Genomic DNA, 26,011 nt, shown 5'->3' with positions numbered 1-26,011 from the left:
CGTGCCCGAAGGGGGGTTAACAAACCTCCCCGGCCAGAAGATACTATCGTCAATAGGCGCTAAAGGTAGTTTGCGTGAATGGGTTAACTTTACCTAGGACTGCCTCCTTTGTCACAGTGCTGGTGGCGTCGGTTTCTGACTCCACGCTTCCATCTGTAAGTTCCTCCCTGAATGGCATAGATAGAGAAACTCCAATAAGTCAATAAGCCATAGACAAAGCTCAGTGAGTGTTAAATCAAAGACAATATGCAGCATGCCAGATGAGAGGGGACAGATACCATCAAGCGTACCACTACCAAAGACTAGACTATGCCCTAGTAGGGCATAGGCTACCAAGACTTGACTATGCCCATCTTTGGTAGTGGCACGCTTGATTACAAACCTACTACCACCACTAGGGTTGACCTTTTGAATATATGTAACCTGATGAGGAAAAACTCATCAAATAGTCTTATGTAACATAAGGTATAGGCCAGTGGCGGCTGCCAATGGGAGGACGGCTCATAATGGCCGGAACAGAGCAAAACGGAGTATCAAACACATGAAAAAAAATATGTATTTGATACAATTCCACTCACTCCGTTCCAGACATTACCATGAGACCGTCCTCCTCAATTAAGGTGCCACCAACATCCTGTGGTATAGGGCTAGGGGGTATCACTGACTCAAAGTAACTGAGATTTGTGTGTATGGTAAACACACAATTAACTCACTCCGTTTTAGGCTTTAATACTTCCCTGGTTGGTCTGGAGAAGCTGTGATGGGACTTCAATCTCAATGTGTGTGTGTACCACCACTCACCCTGCCTGGGTCAGCTCTGTAGCCACCAGCACAGTCTTCACCTCCTCTGCAGCCAAGCCCTCCCCTGCTCCATCCGGCGTTGTCACGACTACCACCTCCTCCACATTAACATTGACCTCAGATGATGCCATGGGGAGGGGGGGCGGGGATGGGGGGGGCTCAGGTCTCACTGAGTGAAACAGACACAGTTCTGTGCTAATGATGACATTTGACATTCTAGAGCACATCTCCCTTCAATGTCTTTTAGGCTGGTTTAGCTTGCATGATATATGGGGTGGGCTATTATTGGTAATTGACAGAAGTGTACTAGGTCTCTTCACTATGGCTACCACCAACTGGCCTTTCAGGGGTGATTGATCATACTTTTGCTTAGGCTGCCATTTGGCAATGTAAGCTAGTTAGTAGGGACGTAACGATTCACCAATACGCATCGGTCCCCGGTTCAAATGTTTAAGATATGAGTACATCAGTCTACGGTCCCCGAACAGATTTAAAATGTAGCATGCGGTCAAAAAAAAAATAACATCGATTCAAAAGTTACAAGTCACCAGTTCACAAAATAATTATCCTATTTGGCATACTTTTAACCATCCAAAAATAGCTAATCTTTTGTGACAACTGATGCGTTCTCTCCTTCAGCGTCAAACTGAGCATGTAACGGTGCTGACAGTCATAGAGCAATAAGTCATTTTGCATTCCAAACAATCCCAGGCAATATCAGTAGCCTAGTAAAACTGTGCACTGTACGCTCTGCTGACCATCAAGAGGTAGGCCGTGCGTCACCTTGAGCATTCAAATGTTTGTAAAATGGCTTGCGCAATATTAGGCTTTATTAGTTGAGTGACAACCAAGGCAATTTGTTAGGCTATTATCAGATGCACTGTTAAAGTGTTTTACCAGAATAAAGTATCCTAAGCAACCTTCTGATTGGGGCTTAGTTTAGTTTTGCTTTAAACCATAAAGATGGGCAACTTTGATGGGGGTGGGGGCCAAAGAAAATCTGAACTCAATATGAGGGGCTGCAGTTGCTCACAAGTCTGAGTGAGACCGACTAACGATGATTATTATATTTTATTATAATTTTTTTTAAATGGGGGCCCCCCCGACCAGTAATTCCGCCATGATAACAAGTTTATATAGCTGGCCACTAAACTAACTTTGCAATAAATAAAATGTTGCTGACATGGGCTAATTGACTGACTGTCAGTGACTGACATAAGAGAGAAACTGCTAATGCACAACCCAATTTCGAATTTGCGTATTTTACTTTTCTAACTCGCAACAGTTAGAACAGACTCCAACTGAGTTCCTAAATAAATAAGTGTTTGTGGAGATTTATCTGAGGGTTTTCAAAAGGGGGACCAGTTGCCCATCCCTGCTTTAAACAATCAGTGTATACATGTTATTTGTTCTATATTCAGGGTAAAGTTGATCATTTCATAACGAGGACAGCAATCACTTTTGCTAGCACGGTGAAAGCAAGAGGAGAAAAGTTCACTCCGTAAAAGCTTCCAAACGGTCTAAACCAAGGGTGTCAAACTCATTCCATGGAGGGCCTAGTGTCTGCTGGTTTTATTTTCTTCCTTTCAACTAGACAACCAGGGGAGGGCAGTTTCTTACTTAACAGTGGCCTTAATTCATCAATCAAGTACAAGCGAGTGAAAACCCGCTGACACTCGGCCCTCCGTGGAACATGTGTCAAACTCGGTCTAAACCATTTGATTTTGAGACTGGATGAAATCCAAAGTTGTGCTACACACAAAAATATAAAAATGCAACAATTTCAAAGATTTTACTGAGTTACAGTTCATATAAGGAAATCAGTTAATTTAAATGAATTCATTAGGCCCTAATCTACGGTTTTCACGTGACTGGGAATACAGATACCTTAAAATTTTAATTTTGAAAAAATTTAAATGTATAAAAACGGGCCTCAGGAACTCGTCACGATATATTTCTGTGCATTCAAAATTGCCATCAATAAAATACAATTGTGTTGATTGTCCGTAGCTTATGACTTCCCATACCATAACCCAACCGCCACAATGGAGCACTCTGTTTACAACGTTGACATCAGCAAACCGCTCGCCCACACGGCGCCATACGTGTGATCTGCGGTTGTGAGGCCAGTTGGACATACAAATTCTCTAAAACGACATTGGAGGCAGCATATAGTAGAGAAATGAACATTCAAGTCTGGCAACAGCTCTGGACCTTCCTGCTGTAAGCATGCCAATTGTACACTTGTACAAAACTTGAGACATCTGCAGCACTGTGACAAAATTGCACATTTTAGAGAGGCGTTTTGTCCCCAGCACAAGGTGCATCTGTGTAATGATCATGCTGTTTAAATCAGCTTCTTGATAATCATCCACCTGAGAGGTGTGGCATATCTTGGCAAAGAAGGAATGCTCACTAACAGGATTTACATTTCTGCACAAAATCAGAGAAATAAGCTTTTTGTGTATGGAACATTTTTGGGATCTGTTATTTCAGCTCATGAAATATGGGACCAACACTTTACGTTTATAATTTTTGTTACGTGTATATTCATTGGCTATGTCAAAGCTCATTTTTGAAGATAAATATTGACACATTACTAGCTCAAAAACACAATCTGCAAAACATTGCAAATGAACTAGTGGCTCAGCTCAGGTGCCTACATCAGAGGTTCCCAAAAACGTTTGGCCCACAATAGGCCTGGGCGGTATACCATAAACCGATATTGATGCACAGACCGGTTTTGGTTTTTATTTTACCTTTTATAAAATGGTATTTTAATGTTTTATTTTTTAATATGATGAATGTGTCCCTTTTTATAGTTTACTTCGCTACTTGAGTCATCTCTCTCCGCTCTCGCTATATGCCGCTTTCCACACAGAACTAGCCCTGTCCCGTCACTCAAGGAGCACATTTGTTGTTCCGCCTCGCGTTCAGTCTCTGCAGCACGCCTTTTTTTAGTATGTTGGCCCTAAATCTTGTTAGCCGCTAATGCTAATCACTAGCTAGCTTATAAATTTACTAAATCAGAGCAAACGTAAATAGCTATACCGCCTGATAATACCAGTGATGGTATAGACCTACCTCTGCATGTTTTAGGTGCAACAGTATCTTCTAAATCAAAAGAATAGACAAAGCAAGAATATGTTAGCTACATGACGTAGCTAAGAGAAACCATCCAATGTAGCCAAAGATTATAGGTCCTCTAGGAAACACTTGTCAACACTTTGGTTCCTACCCTGTCACAATAACTCCTCCCTGGCACTGTATTCAAAGTAGAGGTCGACCGATTATGATTTTTCAACGCCGATACCGATTATTGGAGGACCAAAAAAGCCGATACCGATTAAAATCGGCCAATTTTTATTTATTTGTAATAATGACAATTACAACAATACTGAATGAACACTTATTTTAACTTAAAATAATACATCAATAAAATCAATTTAGCCTCATAAAATGAAACCTGTTCAATTTGGTTTAAATAAATGCAATAACAAAGTGTTGGAGAAGAAAGTAAAAGTGCATTATGTGCCCTGTAAGAAAGCTAACATTTAAGTTCCTTGCTCAGAACATGAGAACATATGAAAGCTGGTGGTTCCTTTTAACATGAGTCTTCAATATTCCTAGGTAAGAAGTTTTAGGTTGTAGTTATTATAGGAATTATAGGACTATTTCTCTCTATACAATTTGTATTTCATATACCTTTGACTATTGGATGTTCTTATAGGCACTTTAGTATTGCCAGTGTAACAGTATAGTTTCAGTCCCTCTCCTCGCTCCTACCTGGGCTCGAACCAGGAACACATCGACAACAGCCACCCTCGAAGCAGCGTTGCCCATGCAGAGCAAGGGAAACAACTACTCCAAGTCTCAGAGTGAGTGACTTTTGAAACGGTATTAGCGCGCACCCCGCTAACTAGCTAGCCATTTCACATCGGTTACACCAGCCTAATCTCGGGAGTTGATAGGCTTGAAGTCATAAACAGCGCAATGCTTGAAGCACAGCGAAGAGCTGCTGGCAAAACGCAGTAAAGTGCTGTTTTGAATGAATGCTTACGAGCCTGCTGCTGCCTACCACCGCTCAGTCAGACTGCTCTATCAAATCATAGACTTAATTATAACATAATAACACACAGAAATACGAGCCTTAGGTCATTAATATGGTCGAATCCGGAAACTATCACGTTTATTCTTTCAGTGAAATACGGAAACGTTCCGTATTTTCTCTAACGGGTGGCATCCATAAGTCTAAATACTCCCGTTACATTGGACAACCTTCAATGTTATGTCATAATTCCATAAAATTCTGGCAAATTAGTTCGCAACGAGCCAGGCGGCCCAAACTGTTGCATATACACTGACTCTGCGTGCAATGAACGGAAGAGAAGTGACACAATTTCACCTGGTTGATATTGCCTGCTAACCTGGATTTCTTTTAGCTAAATATGCAGGTTTAAAAATATATACTTCTGTGTATTGATTTTAAGAAAGGCATTGATGTTTATGGTTAGGTACAGTCGTGCAACGATTGTGCTTTTTTCGCAAATGCGCTTTTGTTAAATCATTCCCCGTTTGGCGAAGTTGGCTGTCTTTGTTAGGAAGAAATAGCATTCACACAGTTCGCAACGAGCCAGGCGGCCCAAACGGCTGCATATACCCTGACTCTGTTGCAGAGGTGACACATTTTCCCTAGTTAAAAGAAATTCATGTTAGCAGGCAATATTAACTAAATATGCAGGTTTAAAAATATATACACTTGTGTATTGATTTTAAGAAAGACATTGAGGTTTATGGTTAGGTACAGGTTGGAGCAACCTTTTTCGCGAATGCGCACCGCATCGATTATGTGCAACGCAGGACAGGCTAGATAAATTAGTAATATCGTCAACCATGTGTAGTTAACTAGTGATTATGATTGATTGATTGTTTTTTTATAAGACAAGTTTAATGCTAGCTAGCAACTTACCATGGCTTCTTACTGCATTCGCGTAACAGGCAGGCTCCTCGTGGAGTGCAATGTAAAGCAGGTGGTTAGAGCGTTGGACTAGTTAACCCTAAGGTTGCAAGATTGAATCCCCAAGCTGACAAGGTAAAAATCTGTCGTTCTGCCCCTGAACAAGGCAGTTAACCCACCGTTCCTAGGCCGTCATTGAAAATAAGATGTTCTTAACTGATTTGCCTAGTAAAAAAATATTTATATAAAAAATAAAGGCAAATCGGTGGCCAAAAATACCGATTGTTATGAAACCTTGAAATCGGCCCTAATTAATCGGCCATTCCGATTAATCGGTCGACCTCTAATTCAAAGTGCCCACTATTATACTACTACCCTGTCTTTCTAAGGTCTTCGAAAGCCAAGTTAACAAACAGGTTACCAACCATTTCGAATCCCACCGTACCTTCTCCACTATGCAATCTGGTTTCAGAGCTGGTCATGGGTGCACCCCAGCCATGCTCAAGGTCCTAAACGACATCATAACCGCCATCGATAAGAGACATTACTGTGCAGCCGTATTCATCGACCTGGCCAAGGCTTTCGATTCTGTCAATCACCACATTCTTATTGGCAGACTCGACAGCCTTGGTTTCTCAAATGATTGCCTCGCCCGGTTTACCAACTACTTCTCTGATAGAGTTCAGTGTGTCAAATCGGAGGGCCTATTTTCCGGACCTCTGGCAGTCTCTATGGGTGTGCCACAGGGTTCAATTCTCGGGCCGACTCTCTTCTCTGTATACATCAATGATGTTGCTCTTGCTGCTGGTGATTCTCTGATCCACCTCTGCGCAGACGACACCATTCTGTATACTTCTGGCCCCTCTTTGGACACTGTGTTAACTAACCTCCAGACGAGCTTCAATGCCATACAACTCTCCTTCCGTGGCCTCCAACTGCTCTTAAACACAGGTAAAACGAAATGCATGCTATTCAATCAATCACTGCCTGCACCTGCTCACCCGTCCAGCATCACTACTCTGGACGGCTCTGACTTAGAATACGTGGACAACTACAAATACCTGGGTGTCTGGTTAGACTGTAAACTCTCCTTCCAGACTCACATTAAGCATCTCCAATCCAATATGAAATCTAGAATCGGCTTCCTATATCGCAACAAAGCATCCTTCACTCATGCTGCCAAACACACCCTCGTAAAACTGACCATCCTACCGATCCTCGACTTCGGTGATGTCATCTATAAAATAGCCTCCAACACTCTACTCAACAAACTGGATGCAGTCTATCACAGTGCCATCCGTTTTGTCACCAAAGCCCCACACACTACCCACCATTGCGACCTGTACGCTCTCGTTGGTTGGCCCTCGCTTCATACTCGTCGCCAAACCCACTGGCTACAATTTATCTACAAGTCTCTGCTAGGTAAAGCCCCGCCTTATCTCAGCTCACTGGTCACCATAGCAGCACCCACTCGTAGCATGCGCTCCAGCAGGTATATCTCACTGGTCTCCCCCAAAGCCAATTCCTCCTTTGGCCGCCTTTCCTTCCAGTTCTCTGCTGCCAATGACTGGAACGAACTGCAAAAATCAGTAAAGCTGGAGACTCATATCTCCCTCACTAGCTTTAAGCACCAGCTGTCAGAGCAGCTCATAGATCACTGCACCTGTACATAGATGGGCTATCTACCAACCTCATCCCCATACTGAATGTATTTATCTTGCTCCTTTGCACCCCAGTATCTCTACTTGCACATTCATCTTCTACACATCTACCATTCCAGTGTTTAATTGCTATATTGTAATTACTTCGCCACCATGGCATATTTATTGCCTTAACTTACCTCATTTGCACTCACTGTATATAAACTTTTTGTTTTCTTTTGTTCTACTGTATTATTGACTGTGTTTTGTTTATTCCATGTGTAACTCTGTGTTGTTGTATGTGTCGAATTGCGGCGCTTTATCTTGGCCAGGTCGCAGTTGCAAATGAGAACTTGTTCTCAACTAGCCTACCTGGTTAAATAAAGGTGAAATAAATAAAAAAAATTATATATATATATATATATATACACACACAAACACACTCTCTCCTCTCATCCGTCTCCGTGAATCCGTCTCCGCACCACGTGCTCTCACCCCTGGTGTCCCCCAAGGCTCAGTTCTAGGCCCTCTCCTATTCTCGCTATACACCAAGTCACTTGGCTCTGTCATATCCTCACATGGTCTCTCCTATCATTGCTACGCAGACGACACACAATTAATCTTCTCCTTTCCCCCTTCTGATAACCAGGTGGCGAATCGCATCTCTGCATGTCTGGCAGACATATCAGTGTGGATGACGGATCACCACCACAAGCTGAACCTCGGCAAGACGGAGCTGCTCTTCCTCCCGGGGAAGGACTGCCCGTTCCATGATCTCGCCATCACGGTTGACAACTCCCTTGTGTCCTCCTCCCAGAGTGCTAAGAGCCTCGGCGTGACCCTGGACAACACCCTGTCGTTCTCCGCTAACATCAAGGCGGTGACCCGATCCTGTAGGTTCATGCTATACAACATTCGCAGAGTACGACCCTGCCTTACACAGGAAGCGGCGCAGGTCCTAATCCAGGCACTTGTCATCTCCTGTCTGGATTACTGCAACTCCCTGTTGGCGGGGCTCCCTGCCTGTGCCATTAAACCCCTACAACTCATCCAGAACGCCGCAGCCCGTCTGGTGTTCAACCTTCCCAAATTCTCTCACGTCACCCCGCTCCTCCGCACACTCCACTGGCTTCCAGTTGAAGCTCGCATCTGCTACAAGACCATGGTGCTTGCCTACAGTGCTGTGAGGGGAACGGCACCTCCGTACCTTCAGGCTCTGATCAGGCCCTACACCCAAACAAGGGCACTGCGTTCATCCACCTCTGGCCTGCTGGCCCCCCTACCTCTGCGGAAGCACAGTTCCCGCTCAGCCCAGTCAAAACTGTTCGCTGCCCTGGCACCCCAATGGTGGAACAAGCTCCCTCACGACGCCAGGACAGCGGAGTCAATCACCACCTTCTGTAGACACCTGAAACCCCACCTCTTTAAGGAATACCTGGGATAGGATATAGTAATCCTTCTAACCCATACCCCCCCCACAAAAAAAAGATATAGATGTACTATTGTAAAGTGGTTGTTCCACTGGATATCATAAGGTGAATGCACCAATTTGTAAGTCGCTCTGGATAATAGCGTCTGCTAAATGACGTAAATGTAACCATATTCTCATTCACCCCTTTAGATTTGTGTATTAGGTAGTTGTTGGAGAATTGTTAGATATTACTGCACTGTCAGAACTAGAAGCACAAGCATTTCGCTAAACTCGCATTACCATCTGCTAACAATGTATGTGACCAATAACATTTGATGAAACACCTTAGGGATGAATTGGAATGTCGACTGCGAGCCAGGCCTAATCAACCAACATCATTAGACTCCACTCTACTGGGAAGGCTTTCCACTAGATGTTGGAACATTGCTGAGGGGACTTGCTTCCATTCAGCCACAAGAGCATTAGTGAGGTCGCAACTGATGTTGGGCGATTTAGGGCGTTCAAATTCATTCCAAAGGTGTTCGATGGGGTTGAGGCATGATCTACACTAAAGTATCTAGAATCGTCTTGAAAGGGAAATATACACATGCCTACTAATCGCTTGAAAGGGAAATATACACATGCCTACTAATCGCTTGAAAGGGAAATATACACATGCCTACTAAGTAGTTAGGGATGAATATTATGTGGAGGGCCTGACTAACAAGCTAAGACATTTGGAATCAACACTATTGAACTAACTAGATGTTACGTATAACGTTAGTTCTTCTCATTGCAGTTTTTGTGCTGTAGGTACATTATTCATGGTATAAGAAGCTAGTGGGGTGGCTAAGTTTAGCATGTCAAGCCAGGCCCAAACAAGGCAGAGATACATGTACTATAGCTATGGCGCACTAGCTGGATAGTTCACTAAGTTAGCGGAACCATACACTGGCATTTCATTTTTTAATTTTTTTTTTTATATATATTTTTTTTAACTGGCATTTCATTTTAAACTGAGCTTCACAGTTAACGCACAGCAAGCCAACGCCAGCTAACTACGCCGTGGGGATGAAATAACGTAGCAAGTTACGACGGCCCGACCGAAGCGTCCAGTGTTTACGTTCTGCTGCGTCGTGAGGAGCAGTTGCTTGCTAACAACAGAGGCACATATATGGCTGTTTTTTAGTACTGTGAAACTTGCTCATCTTACCTTTTTCAGAAATGGCTGCTGTTGTAGTGGTCAAGAATAACGCTAACGTTGCTCAAAGTTCAAGAGCGTAGGTTATGCGCAGTCACTGGATGGTTACGTCACAAATAGAGCAATGAGCCAGATGTTTCACCGGATGTATAAAGCTGAAGCATCCGGTTGACGGTTCCACTTACCATCAAATATGGTAAGGAGAGGAAGCCCAGTGGCCGGCAGTGGGAGAAGATGGAGCGAGATTGAACTGGGCCGACATTCTGCTGATTTTCTCATCGAAGAAAAGTCCGATCTGACTAAATGTTTCTGTTCCCAAATCTAAAAGATGTTACGAACAGAGTGCATTAAGTTCTGTATACGTGACCCTTTGCCAAAATAAAAAAAAATGGCGTTGTTTACAAGAAGTGGAAGAGCGAATTGAGTTATTGCACCAGATACTCAACATGTCTATTGCTTCTTTAATCAGGACTACAGTTTTCAGCTGTGGTAACATAATGGCAAAAGGTTTTTCTAATGATCAATTAGCCTTTTAAAATTATAAACTTGGATTAGCTAACACAACGTGCCATTGGAACACAGGAGTGATGGTTGCTTATAATGGGCCTCTTTACGCCTGGGTAGCTGTCCCATTAAAAATCATCAGTTTCCAGCTACAATAGTCATTTACAACATGAACCATGTCTACACTGTATTTCTGATCAATTTGAAGTTATTTTAATGGACAGAAAATGTGCTTTTCTTTCAAAAAGGTCATTTCTAAGTGACCCCAAACTTTTGAATGGTAGTTTATATGTTTATGGAGCTGTGCTAAGTCACTCATAACCAACACTTTATAGTTATGGTCGATGACCTACATTCTAAGTAATCATCCTACCCAATTTCCAAAGGAATATAAAGGAATATGTAGGACATGACCTGTAAGATTTCTTTGCCACATTCAACATAAACAACTCCAACCACAGGCCAATTAGGTGTTGGAAAGATCTAAGATCTGTTTGTGACAGCCCTTTCACAGACTCTCCTTCACAACCAGTCAACCAACCATTCCACTACTGGAGTATCCCCAGCATCATTCAGGATGAGATAACATTCCAGTAAGTCAATGGTCTCGTTGCTATGAAAGCTATAAAATGGAAACTGATCACCACACAGCCCTGAATACCCTGCCTGTCATATAGGAAGGATATTGGCCTTGTTGCTGCAGCTTGTCTAGTATGACCAGTTAGCTGTGCAACCTGGACAGGCCCCAGAACTACAACCACTACAGGCTACTTTGTCTCCTCACCCTGTTTGGACACACTCATGTCCTGGTCACCTCAAATGCTTTGAATCAGTCTTGCACACTTAGTTTCGGTGGGTAAAATAGGGGAAATGTTAGATCTGTACATACAGTACTAGTCAAAAGTTTGGACATACCTACTCATTCAAGGCTTTTTCTTTATGTTTACTAATAGTGAAGACATCAAACTATGAATAACACATATGGAATCATGTAGTAGCCAAGAAAGTGTTAAACATGAAAATATATTTTATGTTTAAGATTCTTCAAAGTAGCCACCTTTTGCCTTTGCGGACAGCTTTGCACACTTCTGGCATTCTTTCAACCAGCATCATGAGGTAGTCACCTCAAATGCATTTCAATGAATAGATGTTCCTTGTTAAAAGTGAATTTGTGGAATTTCTTTCCTTGATGCGTTTCAGCCAATCAGTTGTGTTGTGACAAGGTAGGGGTGGTATACAGAAGATAGCCCTATTTGGTAAAAGACCAAGTCCATATTAGGGCAGAAACAACAGTCCATCATACTTTAAGACATGAAGGTCAGTCAATCCGTAAAATTTCAAGAACTTTGAAAGTTTCTTCAAGTGCAGTCGCAAATACCATCAAGAGCTATGATGAAACTGGCTCTCATGAGAACCGCCACAGGAAAGGAAGACCCAGAGTTAACTCTGCTGCAGAGGATAAGTTCATTTAGAGTTACCAGCCTTAGAAATTGCAGCCCAAATAAATGCTTCATAGAGTTCAAGTAACAGACACATCAACATCAACTGTTCAGACGAGACTGCTAGAATCAGGCCTTTATGGTCAAATTGCTGCAAAGAAACCACTACTAAATGACACCAATAAGAAGATGGGACTTGTTTGGGCCAAGAAACATGAACAATGGAAATTAGACCGGTGGAAATGTGTCCTTTGGTCTCATGAGACCAAATTTGAGATTTTTGGTTTCAACCGCTGTGTCTTTGTGAGACGCAGAGTAGGTGAACGGATGACCTCCACATGTGTGGTTCCAACTGTGAAGCATGGAGGAGGAGGTGTCATGGTGTGGAGGTGCTTTGCTGGTGACTCTGACTGTGATTTATTTTTAATTCAAGGCACACTTTGCAATTATGTTAACACAGCTGATTACAGAAGAAATAAAACTGGCCTTCTTTAGACTAGTTGAGTATCTGGAGCATCAGCATTTATGGGTTCGATTACAGGCTCAAAATGACCAGAAACAAAGACTTTTCTTCTGAAACTCATCAGTCTATTATTGTTCTGAGAAATGAAGGCTATTCCATGCGAGAAATTGCCAAGAAACTGAAGATCTCGTACAATGCTGTGTTCTACTCCCTTCGTAGAACAGCGCAAACTGGCTCTAACCAGAATTGAAAGAGGAGTGGGAGGCCCCGGTGCACAACTGAGCTAGAGGACAAGTACATTAGAGTGTCTAGTTTAAGAAACAGACGCCTCACAAGTCCTCAACTGGCAAATTCATTAAATAGTACCTGCAAAACACCAGTCTCAATGTCAACAGTGAAGAGGCAACTCCGGGATGCTGGCATTCTGTGCTCTCTCGTTAGGACACTGTTGTTCAGACGAGCTAGCCGACAACACAGCTAATAGAATAACTTCAATCTGAAGCTGGAAAGACTGGGCTTTGTTTCGTTTGACAGTTTTTCAATTGACATTTCTTTGTATATGTCCATAAAAATGATGCCAGCTGATTAATGATTTCGATTGCCTGAGAAACGCTGTCTGCCTCTCTCTCTCGTCCTGACTCCCATACCTTACACGTTCATTACTATGGGACAGTTGGAGATTGAATTTGAATATTGAGATAATGTTGCAACAATGTCAGAGACAGATAGCAAGGTTTATGTTAGTCTAGAAAATGTCTAGATGTATGTGTGTGTGGGAGTGCACAGTGCATTTGGAATTCCAGCAATTAGAATTCATTACAACCATTTAAAAATGTGAAAATCTTCTAGTTGAAAAGCTGGAGGTGTTGATGTTTTAGTGAAAGAAACGTTATTCTGTAGAGATGTGTTTAGAGATGAAGAATTATGGCAGTTGAGATATATTGTAGGTAAACGTGTTCCTCTGTTGAATGACAGATGATATAGCAGGGTGCAGGGCATAATTATGACACAAAAGTGTAACCTTTCTAAAAACACACTTCACACAAGCCGGAAATTCCTTTCAGGAAAGCTTCCTTATCCGAAAAGGTCTGCTTGTTCCGGCGCACTTTGGCAGCATGCATCTCCTAGGAAGACCAAAAAGACCTCAAACAGAAACCAGTCAAGACGTAGGTGACAGGCTGTAGTCTGTTCGCCTCACCTTTCCCCAGAGAGAACTTACTGTTCTGAGGACAGATATTTATTTATCTGAGGAAGAAATAGAGGAATGGCAGAGAGAAAAAAAACAGGTCCTTACCTTCTTGCAGAGCCGCTGCTTCAGAGAGTTCAGGTACGTCTCCCGGTTCGCTTTCTTCGCCTCCATTTTGGAGTTGAGCTTCTCTTCTGCCATCTTGCTGAAGTTGTTGTTCTCTTCCATGGCCTTGTGTAGCACCTACCTCTCGTGCTCCCTCCGCTCAGCCAAATGCCTCAGCACCTGAGCTTCCTGGGACTATGGAGCAGAGAGAACAAGTACACTCTGAAGCAACATTCGATAGTCTACTAGAAACTATTATGTTAGGGCTGTGACTACCTTTTTTCATCCACTCTAAATAGCTTGATATTCAATGCAGACTTGTACTGTATCTAAATCAGAATTGTAGATGTGCAAATTGTGCGTGTATGATTATATAATTGATTATATAATTTCCCCAATAATTCAAAATGGTAATTATTTGTCTCATTTATTGTCAAATGAGTCAACCAGATTTTGAAACAATAATTTGGGTTTCGGTTTGAAGCCTGGGGGCTTGTTTCGCCCCCAGGCTTCCACAGACACATTTCTCTCCTCTCTTTGGTACATTATATTCCAGCAGCGATGACAGGTCCTCCCCATTCATGACTGCTCCTTCCCCCAGGGAAGTGACTGTGTGATACGCAACCAAGAAATGAAGCAGTTGTCACTCAACAATGCTAGTTAGTTCTCAGTTTTTCCACTGAAGTGAAAATGCACAGTAGAAAAAGGTGAGGTGAAAAATGCTTACAGAAAACACAGGAAAACCCCCAAACTAGAATGAAGCCATGTTGCTAGTTATTTCTGTCTGTCTGAAATGTAAACTATCCGCCTCTTTTTTTCAAGGTTGTGTTCATTAGGGCATGTGACAGAAAAGGTTTTGAAGAATGTTGGAAAAAAAGGACAATAAGCATTTCTTATTGGACAAGTCCATATAGTCCCTCCCTGTTTCAGTTTGCTTTCTTACATTTGATACCTTATGAACACAACGAAGCTCATTCATGTGTGACCGCTCTGGCATTTCAGTAGAGGTTCTGGATGTCTAAAGGGAGACTTGTATTTGTTACCCCATATCATTCATCTTCCCTTATACAGTGCATTCGGTATTCAGTATTCAGACCCCTTTACTTTTTCGACATTTTGTTACGATACAGCCTTATTCTAAAAAGGATTCAAGATTTTTCCCCTCATCAATCTACACAGAATACCCCATAATGACAAAAACTGTTTTTTATAAATGTTTGCAAAAATGGAAATATTACATTTACATAACTATTCAGACCCTTTACTCATTACTTTGTTGATGCACCTTTGGTAGCAAATACAGCCCCAAGGGGTATGATGCTACAAGCTTGGCACACCTGTATTTGGGGAGTTTCTCCCATTCTTCTCTGCATATCCTATCAAGCTCTAAGGTTGTATGGGAAGCGTTGCTGCACAGCTATTTCCAGGTCTCTCCAGAGATGTTCGATTGGGTTCAAGTCCGGGTTCTGGCTGGACCACTCAAGGACATTCAGAGACTTGTCCGGAAGCCACTCCTGCCTTGTCTTGGCTCTGTGCTAAGGGTCGTTGTCCTGTTGGAAGGTGAAGTCTGAGGCCCCCAATCTGAGGTCCTGAAGCTGCTCCAGAGCGTTTTCATCAAGGATCTCTCTGTACTTTGCTCCGTTCATCTTTTCCTCGATCCTGACTAGTCTCCCAGTCCCTGCCACTGAAAAACATCCTAGACATGACGCGTGGCATTCAGGCCGTAGAGTTCAATCTTGGTTTCATCAGACCAGAGACTCTTGTTTCTCATGGTCTGATAGTCCATTAGGTGCCTTTTGGCAAACTCCAAGCGGGCTGTCATGTACCTTTTACTGAGGAATAGCTTCCGTCTGGCTACTTCACCATAAAGGCTGGATTGGTGGAGTGCTGCAGAGATGGTTGTCCTTCTGGAAGGTTCTCCCATCTCCACAGAGGAACTCTGGAGCTCAATCAGAGTGACCATCGGGTTGTTGGTCACCTCCCTGACCAAGGCCCTTCTCCCCCGATTGCTCTGTTTGGCTGGGCGGCCTGCTCTAGGAAGAGTCTTGGTGGTTGCAAATGTCTTCCATTTAAAAAAAGTTAATCAGGCTAGGGTGTATTTTTCTCCACTTCCTGTCTGACTGATGTGCTCAAAGTAAACTGCCTGTTACTCAGGCCCAGAAGCCAGGATATGCATTTAATGGGTACCATTGGATAGAAAACACTTTGAAGTTTGTAGAAATGTTAAAATAATATATGAGACTATAACACAATTGATATGGTAGGAGACAATCCAAAGACAAAACAACCGGAAATTTTATTTTTTTGAGATCCCATGCTCTTACAATGGAAAGCTATAGGGCATATGCAATTCCAGCTCCCAGATTGCAATTCCTATGGCTTTCACTAGATGTCAACAGTCTTTGTTCAAGGTTTCAGGCTTGTTTCTTCCCAAATGAGGAAGAATTTTGAGTTTTAGTACTGGGAGTCAGTTGGAAATCAGTCTGTGCACGCGCGATGAAGAGGACGCACACCTGCTAATTTTGCTTTCCTATTGAACATACTTCTTTCTGTATGAAATATTACAATTTAATTACATTTTAGGGTAAAATATAAACGTATTTTGACTTTTTTTAACAAAGTTTAGAGGTAGCTTTTTGGATTCCTTTCTCTGCAAGTTGAACGAGTCGATTACTCAAATCGATGGCGCCAACCAAACTGATTTTTTGGGGATATAAAGAAGGATTTTATCTAACAAAACGACAATGCATGTTGTAGCTGGGACCCATTGGATTGCAAATCAGAGGAAGATTTTCAAAAAGTAAGTGAATATTTAATCGCTATTTGTGATTTTATGAAGCCTGTGCTGGTTGAAAAATATTTTGATATGGGGCGCCGTCATCAAACAATCGCATGGCATGCTTTCGCTGTAAAGCCTATTGTAAATCGGACAATACAGTTAGATGAACAAGACTTTATGCTTTTAACCGATATAAGACACTTTTATGTACCTAAATGTTTAATATCCATAATTTTTACGATTATTTATTTGAATTGCGCGCCCTCCAATTTCCCCGTAAGTTGTCGACAGGTGACCCGCTGGCGGGATGCCTAGCCCTAAGAAGAAGGCTTCTTGGGGACCTTCAATGCTGAAATATCTGCATACATAGGCGTACGGAGGCCCATTATCAGCAACCATTAGTCCTGTGTTCCAATGGCATGTTGTGTTAGCTTATCCAAGTTTTTCATTTTAAAAGACTAATTGATCATTAGAAAACCCTTTTGCAATTATGTTAGCACAGCTGAAAACTGTTGTACTGATTAAAGTAGAAATAAATCTGGCCTTCTTTAGACTAGTTGAGTATCTGGAGCATCAGCATTTGTGGGTTCGATTACAAGATCAAAATGGCCAGCAACAAAGACTTTTCTTCTGAAACTCGTCAGTCTATTCTTGTTCTAAGAAATGAAGGCTATTCCATGCGAGGAATTGTCAAGAAACTGAAGATCTCGTACAACGCTGTGTACTACTCCCTTCACAGAACAGCGCAATCTGGCTCTAACCAGAATTGAAAGAGGAGTGGGAGGCCCCGGTGCATAACTGAGCAAGAGGACAAGTACATTAGAGTGTCTAGTTTGAGAAACAGACGCCTCACAAGTCCTCAACTGGCAGTTTCATGAAATAGTACACGCAAAACACCAGTCTCAACGTCAACAGTGAAGAGAGGACTCCGGGATGCTGGGCTTCTCGGCAGAGTGGGAAAGAAAAAGCCAAATCTCAGACTGGCCAATAAAAAGAAAAGATTAAGATGGGCAACAGAACACCGACATTGGACAGAGGAAGATTCGAATTTTTTTAATGGACAGACAAATCTGTTTGAAGTGTTCGGATCACAGAGAAGAACATTTGTGAGACGCAGAAAAAATGAAAAGATTCTGGAGGAGTCCTTGACGCCAACTGTCGAGCATGGTGGAGGCAATGTGATGATTTGTACAGGGTAAAGGGATGTTGAAGGAGGAAGGCTATCACTCCATTTTGCAACGCCATGCCATACCCTGTGGACCAGCTCTTAATTGGAGCCAATTTCCTCCCACAACAGGACAATGACCCAAAGCACAGCTCCAAACTATGCAATAACTATTTAGGGAAGAAGCAGTCAGCTGGTATTCTGTCTATAATGGAGTGGCCAGCACAGTCACCGGATCTCAACCCTATTGAGCTGTTGTGGGAGCAGCTCGACCGTATGGTACGTAAGAAGTGCCCATGAAGCCAATCCAACTTGTGGGAGGTTCTTCAGGAAGCATGGGGTGAAATCTCTTAAATTTACCTAAACAAATTGACAACTAGAATGCCAAAGGTCTGCAAGGCTGTAATTGCTGCAAATGGAGGATTCTTTGACGAAAGCAAAGTTTGAAGTACACAATTATTATTTCAATTAAAAATCCTTATTTATAACCTTGTCGACGTCTTGACTATGTTTCCTATTCATTTTGCAACTCATTTCATGTATGTTTTCATGGAAAACAAGGACATTTCTAAGTAACCCCAAACTTTTGAATGGTAGTGTGATTGATTGCCATTTTTTCCTCCCTATCTTTCTTTCCCTGCCTTCTGTCTCCCTTTTCATCCCATCCTCCTCTACCTTCCTCTCAGCAAACTCCAAGAACTTACTTCACCAGCTTTTTCCCTCTCCCATCCTCCCTCATTTTTTGCTCAATACACTTGTATCCTCCTTCCTTTCTGTCATCTATTAGCAACCTCTCCTCAGCAACCTCCATGAACTCCATGAACCTGACCTGCTTTTTCCTGCCTTGCTCCCCCCTATTCCTCATTCCATTTTCTGTCACTCTCCTTTATCTCTGTTCTCCTCTCTTACCTTTTACCTCTCCTCAGCAAATCCATGAACTTCTATCTCACAATATTTTCCCCTATTCTCTTTTCCCCCCTACATCTCTTTCTCCCTCCCTCCTTTCCCTCATCTTCCTCTCTTACTTTTCTCCTCTCCTCAGCAGCCTCCAGCCTCCTCTGCAGTTCGTCCAGGGAGATGTTCCTCTTGGGAGGAGACGCCTGGGCGGGGGGAGAGGCCAGGGTACTGGGACTGCCTGGGAACAGGTCGGTGGGGGATTTCAGGATCACCTCAAAGGACTGGCCCGACAGTCGCTTGTTGATGGACTTCACCTCCAAGTCTACGTAGAGACACAAGACACATAAGACACAAAATGGCTGCTGTCCATTACCTCAGATGGGTGGGTGATACACATTGGTGGTGGATAGGATTTATTACCAGCCATCCGATGTACAGTAAAAAAAAATGAGCCAAAGACAAAAAAAATTACATACAAAGCACAATGTTCACATCAAACATGGGCTGACCTCCAAATTGGTTGTTGGTGGTGGGGTATGATGTCTGGGGGTATAGGCAGGAGCAAATGAGAGACATCATGGACATCTCCTTGATCTGCTCTGTATAGGCTGTAAGAAAAAGGAACAAAGAAAGAAAAAGAGAGACATGGTAAAAGTAGCAAAACGCATGGCCCGCCCACCTGAGGAGCTGTATTTTTCAGCCAACTATGTCCTGTGTTTGAACGGTGCAAAAATCCACTTGTCACTTTAATCTCCATGGATTGATTGCTTTCATTTTACTTCTGCGGCTATTTCATACTCTTGCTTGTACCTGTCTTTTTTTTCTGTTAACGCTACGACTACAGGAATGTTTGTAGGACCTGTCAAACACACCCCGTAATGGCTGAAATGGGTTCAATGGAATACATTGGCTTTCTGAATCTATAAGAAGGCTTAAGCTTGACAATTACATAACAAGAAAGAGTAGAAAGATACATTCATTGGTGTTCACTTTTTTTGTGAAATTGAAAACTTCTGAAAATTAATACTAGGATTATAGTGATATTATGTCTGATCTCGCAAACAATGTAAAGTGTTTTCTGGTTAAAGCCCTGTTTCACCCCTTTATGTTAATTTATCCATATATCCAAATGAGGCACACATAATTTTCTTGTCTTTTAACACAATATATAAAATATATCTTCATCCATTGTCTAACTGTTACATTTATTAGAATTGTCTTTAAAAACGTTCAACAATTTTGATGACCGTTGCTACAAGACACTACGTCACCGCAAAATCTACGGGTAGAGCTCGAAAATTCAAGCCACTTGGGTACTGCCATAGACTTACATTAGAAGTGCTCATCCAAGAAGGCTAAAGGTCATTGACCACAGATACAATTATGTCAAATCACGTTATATATACCTTAGCTTTGATTGGGCTGATCATGTCAACATCATACTTTCAAAATCTTAGCTAGCAAGCCAGATAAGCAGTCATCATCATGCATCAAGTCGGCAATCTACTGGCAAATCCTTTTCGATCCTTGTCATATAAAGAGAAAATGTAGATAAAACGTATCGGTGCTCATCGGCCATTGGACATAAACATTACACAACAAGTTGGAAATTGCAAATTCAACAATGAGTGCTAAGGCGGCACTGCAGCCCCGGGTTTGATCCCAGGCTGTGTCACAGCCGGCCGTGACCGGGAGATCAATGGGACGGCACACAATTGGCCCAGCGTGGTCCGGTTTAGGGGAGGGTTTGGCTGGCCGGGATGTCCTTGTCTCATCGTGCTCTAGCGACTCCTTGTGACGTTCCGGTCGATCGAATTCGGTCCTCAGTTCAACAGTGTTTCCTCCGTCACATGAGTGCGGCTGGCTTCCGGGTTAAGCAAGTAGTGTGTCAAGAAGCAGTGTGGCTTGGCTCTCGACCGTCGCCGAGTCCGTAGGGGAATTGCAGCGATGAGACAAGATCGTAACTACTAATTAGATATCATGAAAAAGAAGGTAACTCCATGGGCCAGAAATATTTGAATACATTGGCCATGCTGTCGATCCAGCATGACTTCTGCCATGTTCAAAACAACTGGAAACTCAGATCTGGGAAATCTCAGACTTCAGTGAGTTCAAGACAAATGAGAACTCGGATAAAACTAACTCCAACTGGGAAAATACAGAAAATAATTTTTAACGGTCATCCAACTCTTTCTAGAGCCCACAAGAAGGACTGCTGCGCTACCTTCCTGTTCAAGTGAGCACAGCACAACAAGGTGAGTTCAAAAATGTATTGTACGTAGCTAAAAAAGTAATACTAAGTGTATGTTGTGTAGTAAGTTAGTAGCTCATGTGCCTCAACCTAAAAATGTGCTCTCCTTTCACCTAACTTAGCCTACTGTTCTGCACATTTAGCCTATAGCCTGTTTTAGAGAAATGTCATCATCGAATACTGTAAGAGCTTTCCTTGTCTGCTTATATGCCCCCTTTATTTATCTTACAGTTCTGACTTGGTGTACAGGGGAGAATACTGTACAAACGGCCCATGTTATGAATTCTGTCGCCGTACATTTCAAAAGTGATTATCGTTCCACATATTTTATTATTAAACTCTGAAACTATGCAATACATACAAATAAACTAAAGAACAAAACCAACAAACTGTGACGCAGAGGTGAAACATACACTAACTCAAAAACAATCTCCCACCAACCCAGGTGGGAAAAACCCCTACTTAAGTATGATCTCCAATTAGACACAACGGATGATCATCTGCCTCTAATTGGAGATCATCCCAAACAAAACCCAACATAGAAATACAAAAACTATAACATAACAACATAGAAAATCTAAACTAGAAAAAAAAACTGCCATGCCCTGACCTAAAATAACAGCTTTCTATGGTCAGGACGTGACAATTACAGATTGCTTTTTCTACGCTCGTCGTTCCCTTATGCCATAGTTTGTACATCTCAATTGTCAGTAGAAACCACATTTGTTTAAGCAAATCAGCCGTGTCAGCTATGTGTTTTTAAATGAGGCTGAATGAACTGTTTCGCTGCCAGACAAGACTACGCTGATAGCCAGGTGTATCAGTAGTAAGGGTTTGGGACTGCTGTTGGGACAGCTTTATGTAGGCCCTAACAGTTTGTCGGCACCTTTTGTCACTGTTATAGTGCAATTAATGTATTGTTTAGTGTAGTTTCTTTGTGCCATGCATCTAAAAAATTTTTTTTTGCATTTGCCCCACTAAGATTTACATGCTAAAATTGCCACTGTACAACCATGAGTCAAAACATGTTAGAATCACCTTTGGCAGGGATTACAGCTCTCTAAGAGCTTTGCACACCTGGATTGTACAATATTTGCACATTATCATATATATATATATTTTAATTCTTCAAGGTCAAATTGGTTGTTGATCATTGCTAGACAAACATTTTCAAATTGGGCCATATATTTTCAAACTGATTTAAGTCAAAACTGTAACTACGTCACTCAGGAACATTCAATGTCGTGTTGGTAAGCAACTCCAGTGTATAGTTTGCCTTTCAGATTTTAGGTTATTGTCCTGCTGAAAGGAGAATTTGTCTCCCAGTATCTGTTGGGAAGCAGACTGAATCAAGTTTTCCTCTAGGCTTTTGCCTCTACTTAGCTCTATTCCGCAAAATTTAGGCAGTTTATACAATTTTAAAAACATTACAATACATTCACAGATTTCACAACACACTGTGTGCCCTCAGGCCCCTACTCCACCACTACCACATATCTACAGTACTAAATCCGTGTGTATGTATAGTGCGTATGTGTTTGTGTTGCTTCACAGTCCCCGATGTTCCATAAGGTGTTTTTTTTACCTGTTTTTTAATCCAATTTTACTGCTTGCATCAGTTACTTGATGTGGAATAGAGTTCCATGTAGTCATGGCTCTATGTAGTACTGTGTGCCTCCCATAGTCTGTTCTGGACTTGGGGACTGTGAAGAGACCTCTTGTGGCATGTCTTGTGGGGTATGTATGGGTGTCTGAGCTGTGTGCCAGTAGTTTAGACAGACAGTTCGGTGCATTCAACATGTCAAAACCTCTCATAAATAAAAGTAGTGATGAAGTCAATCTCTCCTCCACTTTCAGCCAGGAGAGATTGACATGCATATTATTAATATTAGCTCTCTGTGTACATCCAAGGGCCAGCCGTGCTGCCCTGTTCTGAGCCAATTGCAATTTTCCTAAGTCCTTTTTTGTGGCACCTGACCACACGACTGAACAGTAGTCAAGGTGCGACAAAACTAGGGCCTGTAGAACCTGCCGTATTTGATAGTGTTGTTAAGAAGGCTTTACTATAGACAGACTTCTCCCCATCTTAGCTACTACTGCATCAATATGTTTTTACCATGACAGTTTACAATCTAGTGTAACTCCAAGCAGTTTAGTCATCTCAACTTGCTCAATTTCCACATTATTTATTACAAGATTTAGTTGAGGTTTAGGGTTTAGTGAGTTTTGTTCCAAATACAGTATTTAGAAATATTTAGGGCGAACTTATTCCTTGCCACCCACTCTGAAACTAACTGCAGCTCTTTGTTGAGTGTTGCTGTCATTTCAGTCACTGTAGTAGTTGGCGTGTATAGTGTTGAGTCATCCACATACATAGAAACTCTGGCTTTACTCAAAGTCAGTGGCATGTCATTAGAAAAATGGAAAAAAGCAAGGGGCCTGAACAGCTACACTCCCAGCTACACTGGGAATTCCTGATTCTAACTGGATTATATTTGATAGGCTTCCATTTAAGAAATCCCTGTGTGTTCTGTTATAGAAGTAACTCTTTATCCACATTATAGCAGGGGGTGTAAAGCCAAAACAGTTTTAACCAGCAGCAGACTATGATCAATAATGTCAAAAGCTGCACTGAAGTCTAACAAGACAGCCCCCACAATCATTTTATCATCAATTTCTCTCAGCCAATCATCAGTCATTTGTGTAAGTGCTGTCCTTGCTGAGTGTCCTTCCCTACAAGCATGCTGAAATTCTGTTGTCAATTTGTTTGCTGTAAAATAGCATTGTGTCTGGTCAAACACAATTTATTCCAGAAGTTTACTAAAGGTCGGTAACAGGCTGATTGGTTGGCTATTTGAGCCAGTAAAGTGGGCTTTACTATTCTTGGGTAGTGGAATCACTTTAGTTTCCCTCCAGGCCACGCTCTCTAGTAGGCTTAAATTGAAGATGTGGCAAATAGGAGTGGCAATACCGTCTGCTATTATCCTCAGTAATTTTTCATCTAGATTGTCAGACCCTGGTGGCTTGTCATTGTTGATAAACAACAATAATCTTTTCACCTCTTCCACACTGACTTTACAGAATTAAAAAGTACAATTCTTGTCTTTCATAATTTGATCTGATATACTTGGATGTGTAGTGTCAGCGTTTGTTGCTGGCAAGACATCCCTAAGTTTGCTTATCTTGCCAATGAAAAAGTCATTAAAGTAGTTTGCATTATCAGTGGGCTTAGTGATGGATGAGCCATCTGATTCAATGAATGAAGGAGCCGAGTTGGCTTTTAAGGTGCCCCAAAGATTTTTACTATGTTTCTTTATATAATTTATCTTTGTTTCATAGTGTAGTTTCTTTTCTTTTTATTTAGTTTAGTGACATGATTTCTTAATTTGCAGTATGTTTGCCAATCAGTTGTGCTGCCAGACTTAATTGCCATACCTTTTGCCTCATCCCTCTCAACCATACCATTTTTTGATTCCTCATCAATCCAAGGGGATTTAACCGTTTTTACAGTCATTTTCTTAACGGGTGGGTGCTTATTAGTAACTGGAAAAAGTAGTTTCATAAATGTGTCAAGTGCAGCGTCTGGTTGCTCCTCATTACACACCACAGACCAGCAAATATTCTTTACATCATCAACATATGAAGTGCTGCTCAGTTGTTGTGTTTTAAGAAACTCATGCCAGCCTACACATTGTATATGAAAGACATCCTATGCTATAGTATTTTACAGCAGTAGTTCTCAACCCTGGGGGTCCGTGTGTGAAAGTGGTAATGTCAGCATTTCTTGAAGGAGTCATCCAAGCACTTGTGTTGAAAAACCTTGTCAATGGAATCTGAGGATGCCTCTCTGCATTCACAGGTTCCGATACAGAATACAAACAAGCCAATCTAACACATTCATTAAATCTGCTTGAAATCCTCCTGAAGTGTGCACTTGTTCACCACAATTCCACACATTTAAAAGCATTGGATTAGTATTGACATGGGCTAGAAGAAGTTTCCATATACCAGTCATTTCCTTTCAAATCCATGAAGGGAAGTGAACAAGTGAACACTTTAGGAGAAAGAAGATAATTTGGACGTACCCCATGACTGCCTGTGTGTTTGTCCCGTATGAAGTCAGTCTTCCTATAATGCTAATGAGGCAGGAGCCTGAGCATGTCTAGATGATTAGCCTCCAGAAAATAATACTTCCTCTTAAAGATCAATACCTTTTAAGGTAGCTTGCTGCTGCTGAATAGATAAGCAGGCTGTGGCCTTCATTGTGGGAGCAGAGATACCGAGGTGCCCTACCTCGTATGGGTAAATGAGGAAAGTGGGCACAGCTCGCACTCTGGAGTTTAAAACATGTCCTTTATCAAGAAGCATTGTTAAAAGTAGTGTTAACATGTTGGCCTTCATTAGAACGCACACGTCGTGTTACGTAGTCTCTGAGATTATCAGATCGTTAAGTCATATTCATGGGGTTCACGCAATGTTAAACACTACTTCGTAATTTGCAGAGATCTGCTACAGATTTGATTTGTCTCAGATCTCTTCTAATTACAATTTGGTGTGTTTGGTTTGAGTCGGGTGTAAGCATGGAGAAGATAATATCTTTAGTTGGACAGTGCTACGGTGCTGAAATTTCTCAAGCCCTGTAGGAACTGAGCAGGGTTGAAGTAATTGCCCAACTGCTCATTAAATGGTGTAACATTTATAGTGTAAATGGAAAAACTAGAGTGGTGAGGCATCGTTCAACTCTAAAGGGGGAAAGGTTATGTGTGTTATACCATGCGGTCAGCATTTGACCATTGTTCTTCTCAAAATTCTTCAAGCTCTGTCAAATTGGTTGTTGATTATTGCTAGACAACCATTTTCAGGTCTTGCCATAGTTTTCACGCAGATTTAAGTTAAAACTATAACTCGGTCACTCAGGATCATTCACTGTCTTCTTGGTAAGCAACTCCAGCATCTTTTTTAATCCTTAAAAACTCCCAATACCTTAACGATTACAAGCATACCCATATCATGATGCAGCCACCCCTATTCTTGAAAATATGGAGAGTGGTACTCAGTAATGTGTTGTATTGGATTTGCCCCAAACATTACACTTTGTATTCAGGACAAAAAGTTAATTGCTTTGCCACATGTTTTGCAGTATTACTTTAATGCCTTGTTGCAAACAGGATGCATGTTTGTAATGTTTGTATTCTGTACAAGCTTCGTTATT

General features: G+C 41.9%; 1 protein-coding gene and 1 pseudogene across 5 annotated transcripts in view; both read right to left on the bottom strand.

The window, feature by feature from the left end:
* The window catches only part of LOC106566943 (glucocorticoid modulatory element-binding protein 2), a 42,871-nt gene extending 32,712 nt beyond the window's left edge, over positions 1–10,159 (bottom strand). For 3 of the 5 annotated variants that reach the window (XM_014135611.3, XM_014135613.3, XM_045693342.2), the window contains exons 1-3: positions 10,023–10,158; positions 802–970; positions 94–167 (exon numbers count right to left, since the gene is read on the bottom strand). In XM_014135611.3, the coding sequence (XP_013991086.1) occupies positions 94–167; positions 802–932 (205 nt within the window). In that variant the 5' untranslated portion in view covers positions 933–970; positions 10,023–10,158. Of the gene's footprint in view, positions 1–93; positions 168–801; positions 971–10,022 lie in introns of those variants that run through there. The other 2 variants (XM_014135614.3, XM_082960178.1) reach the window with 2 other exon arrangements.
* A 3,282-nt stretch (positions 10,160–13,441) lies between these two features.
* On the bottom strand, positions 13,442–24,889 carry LOC106567297 (stathmin-3-like; annotated as a pseudogene).
* Positions 24,890–26,011: the final 1,122 nt, after the last annotated feature.

This window comes from Salmo salar, chromosome 13 (assembly GCF_965601325.2).
Source record: "Salmo salar chromosome 13, fSalSal1, whole genome shotgun sequence".
Taxonomy (NCBI): Eukaryota; Metazoa; Chordata; class Actinopteri; order Salmoniformes; family Salmonidae; genus Salmo; species Salmo salar.
The sequence above is the reverse complement of the archived record's forward strand: the minus strand, read 5'-3'. Positions and strand labels throughout refer to the sequence as shown.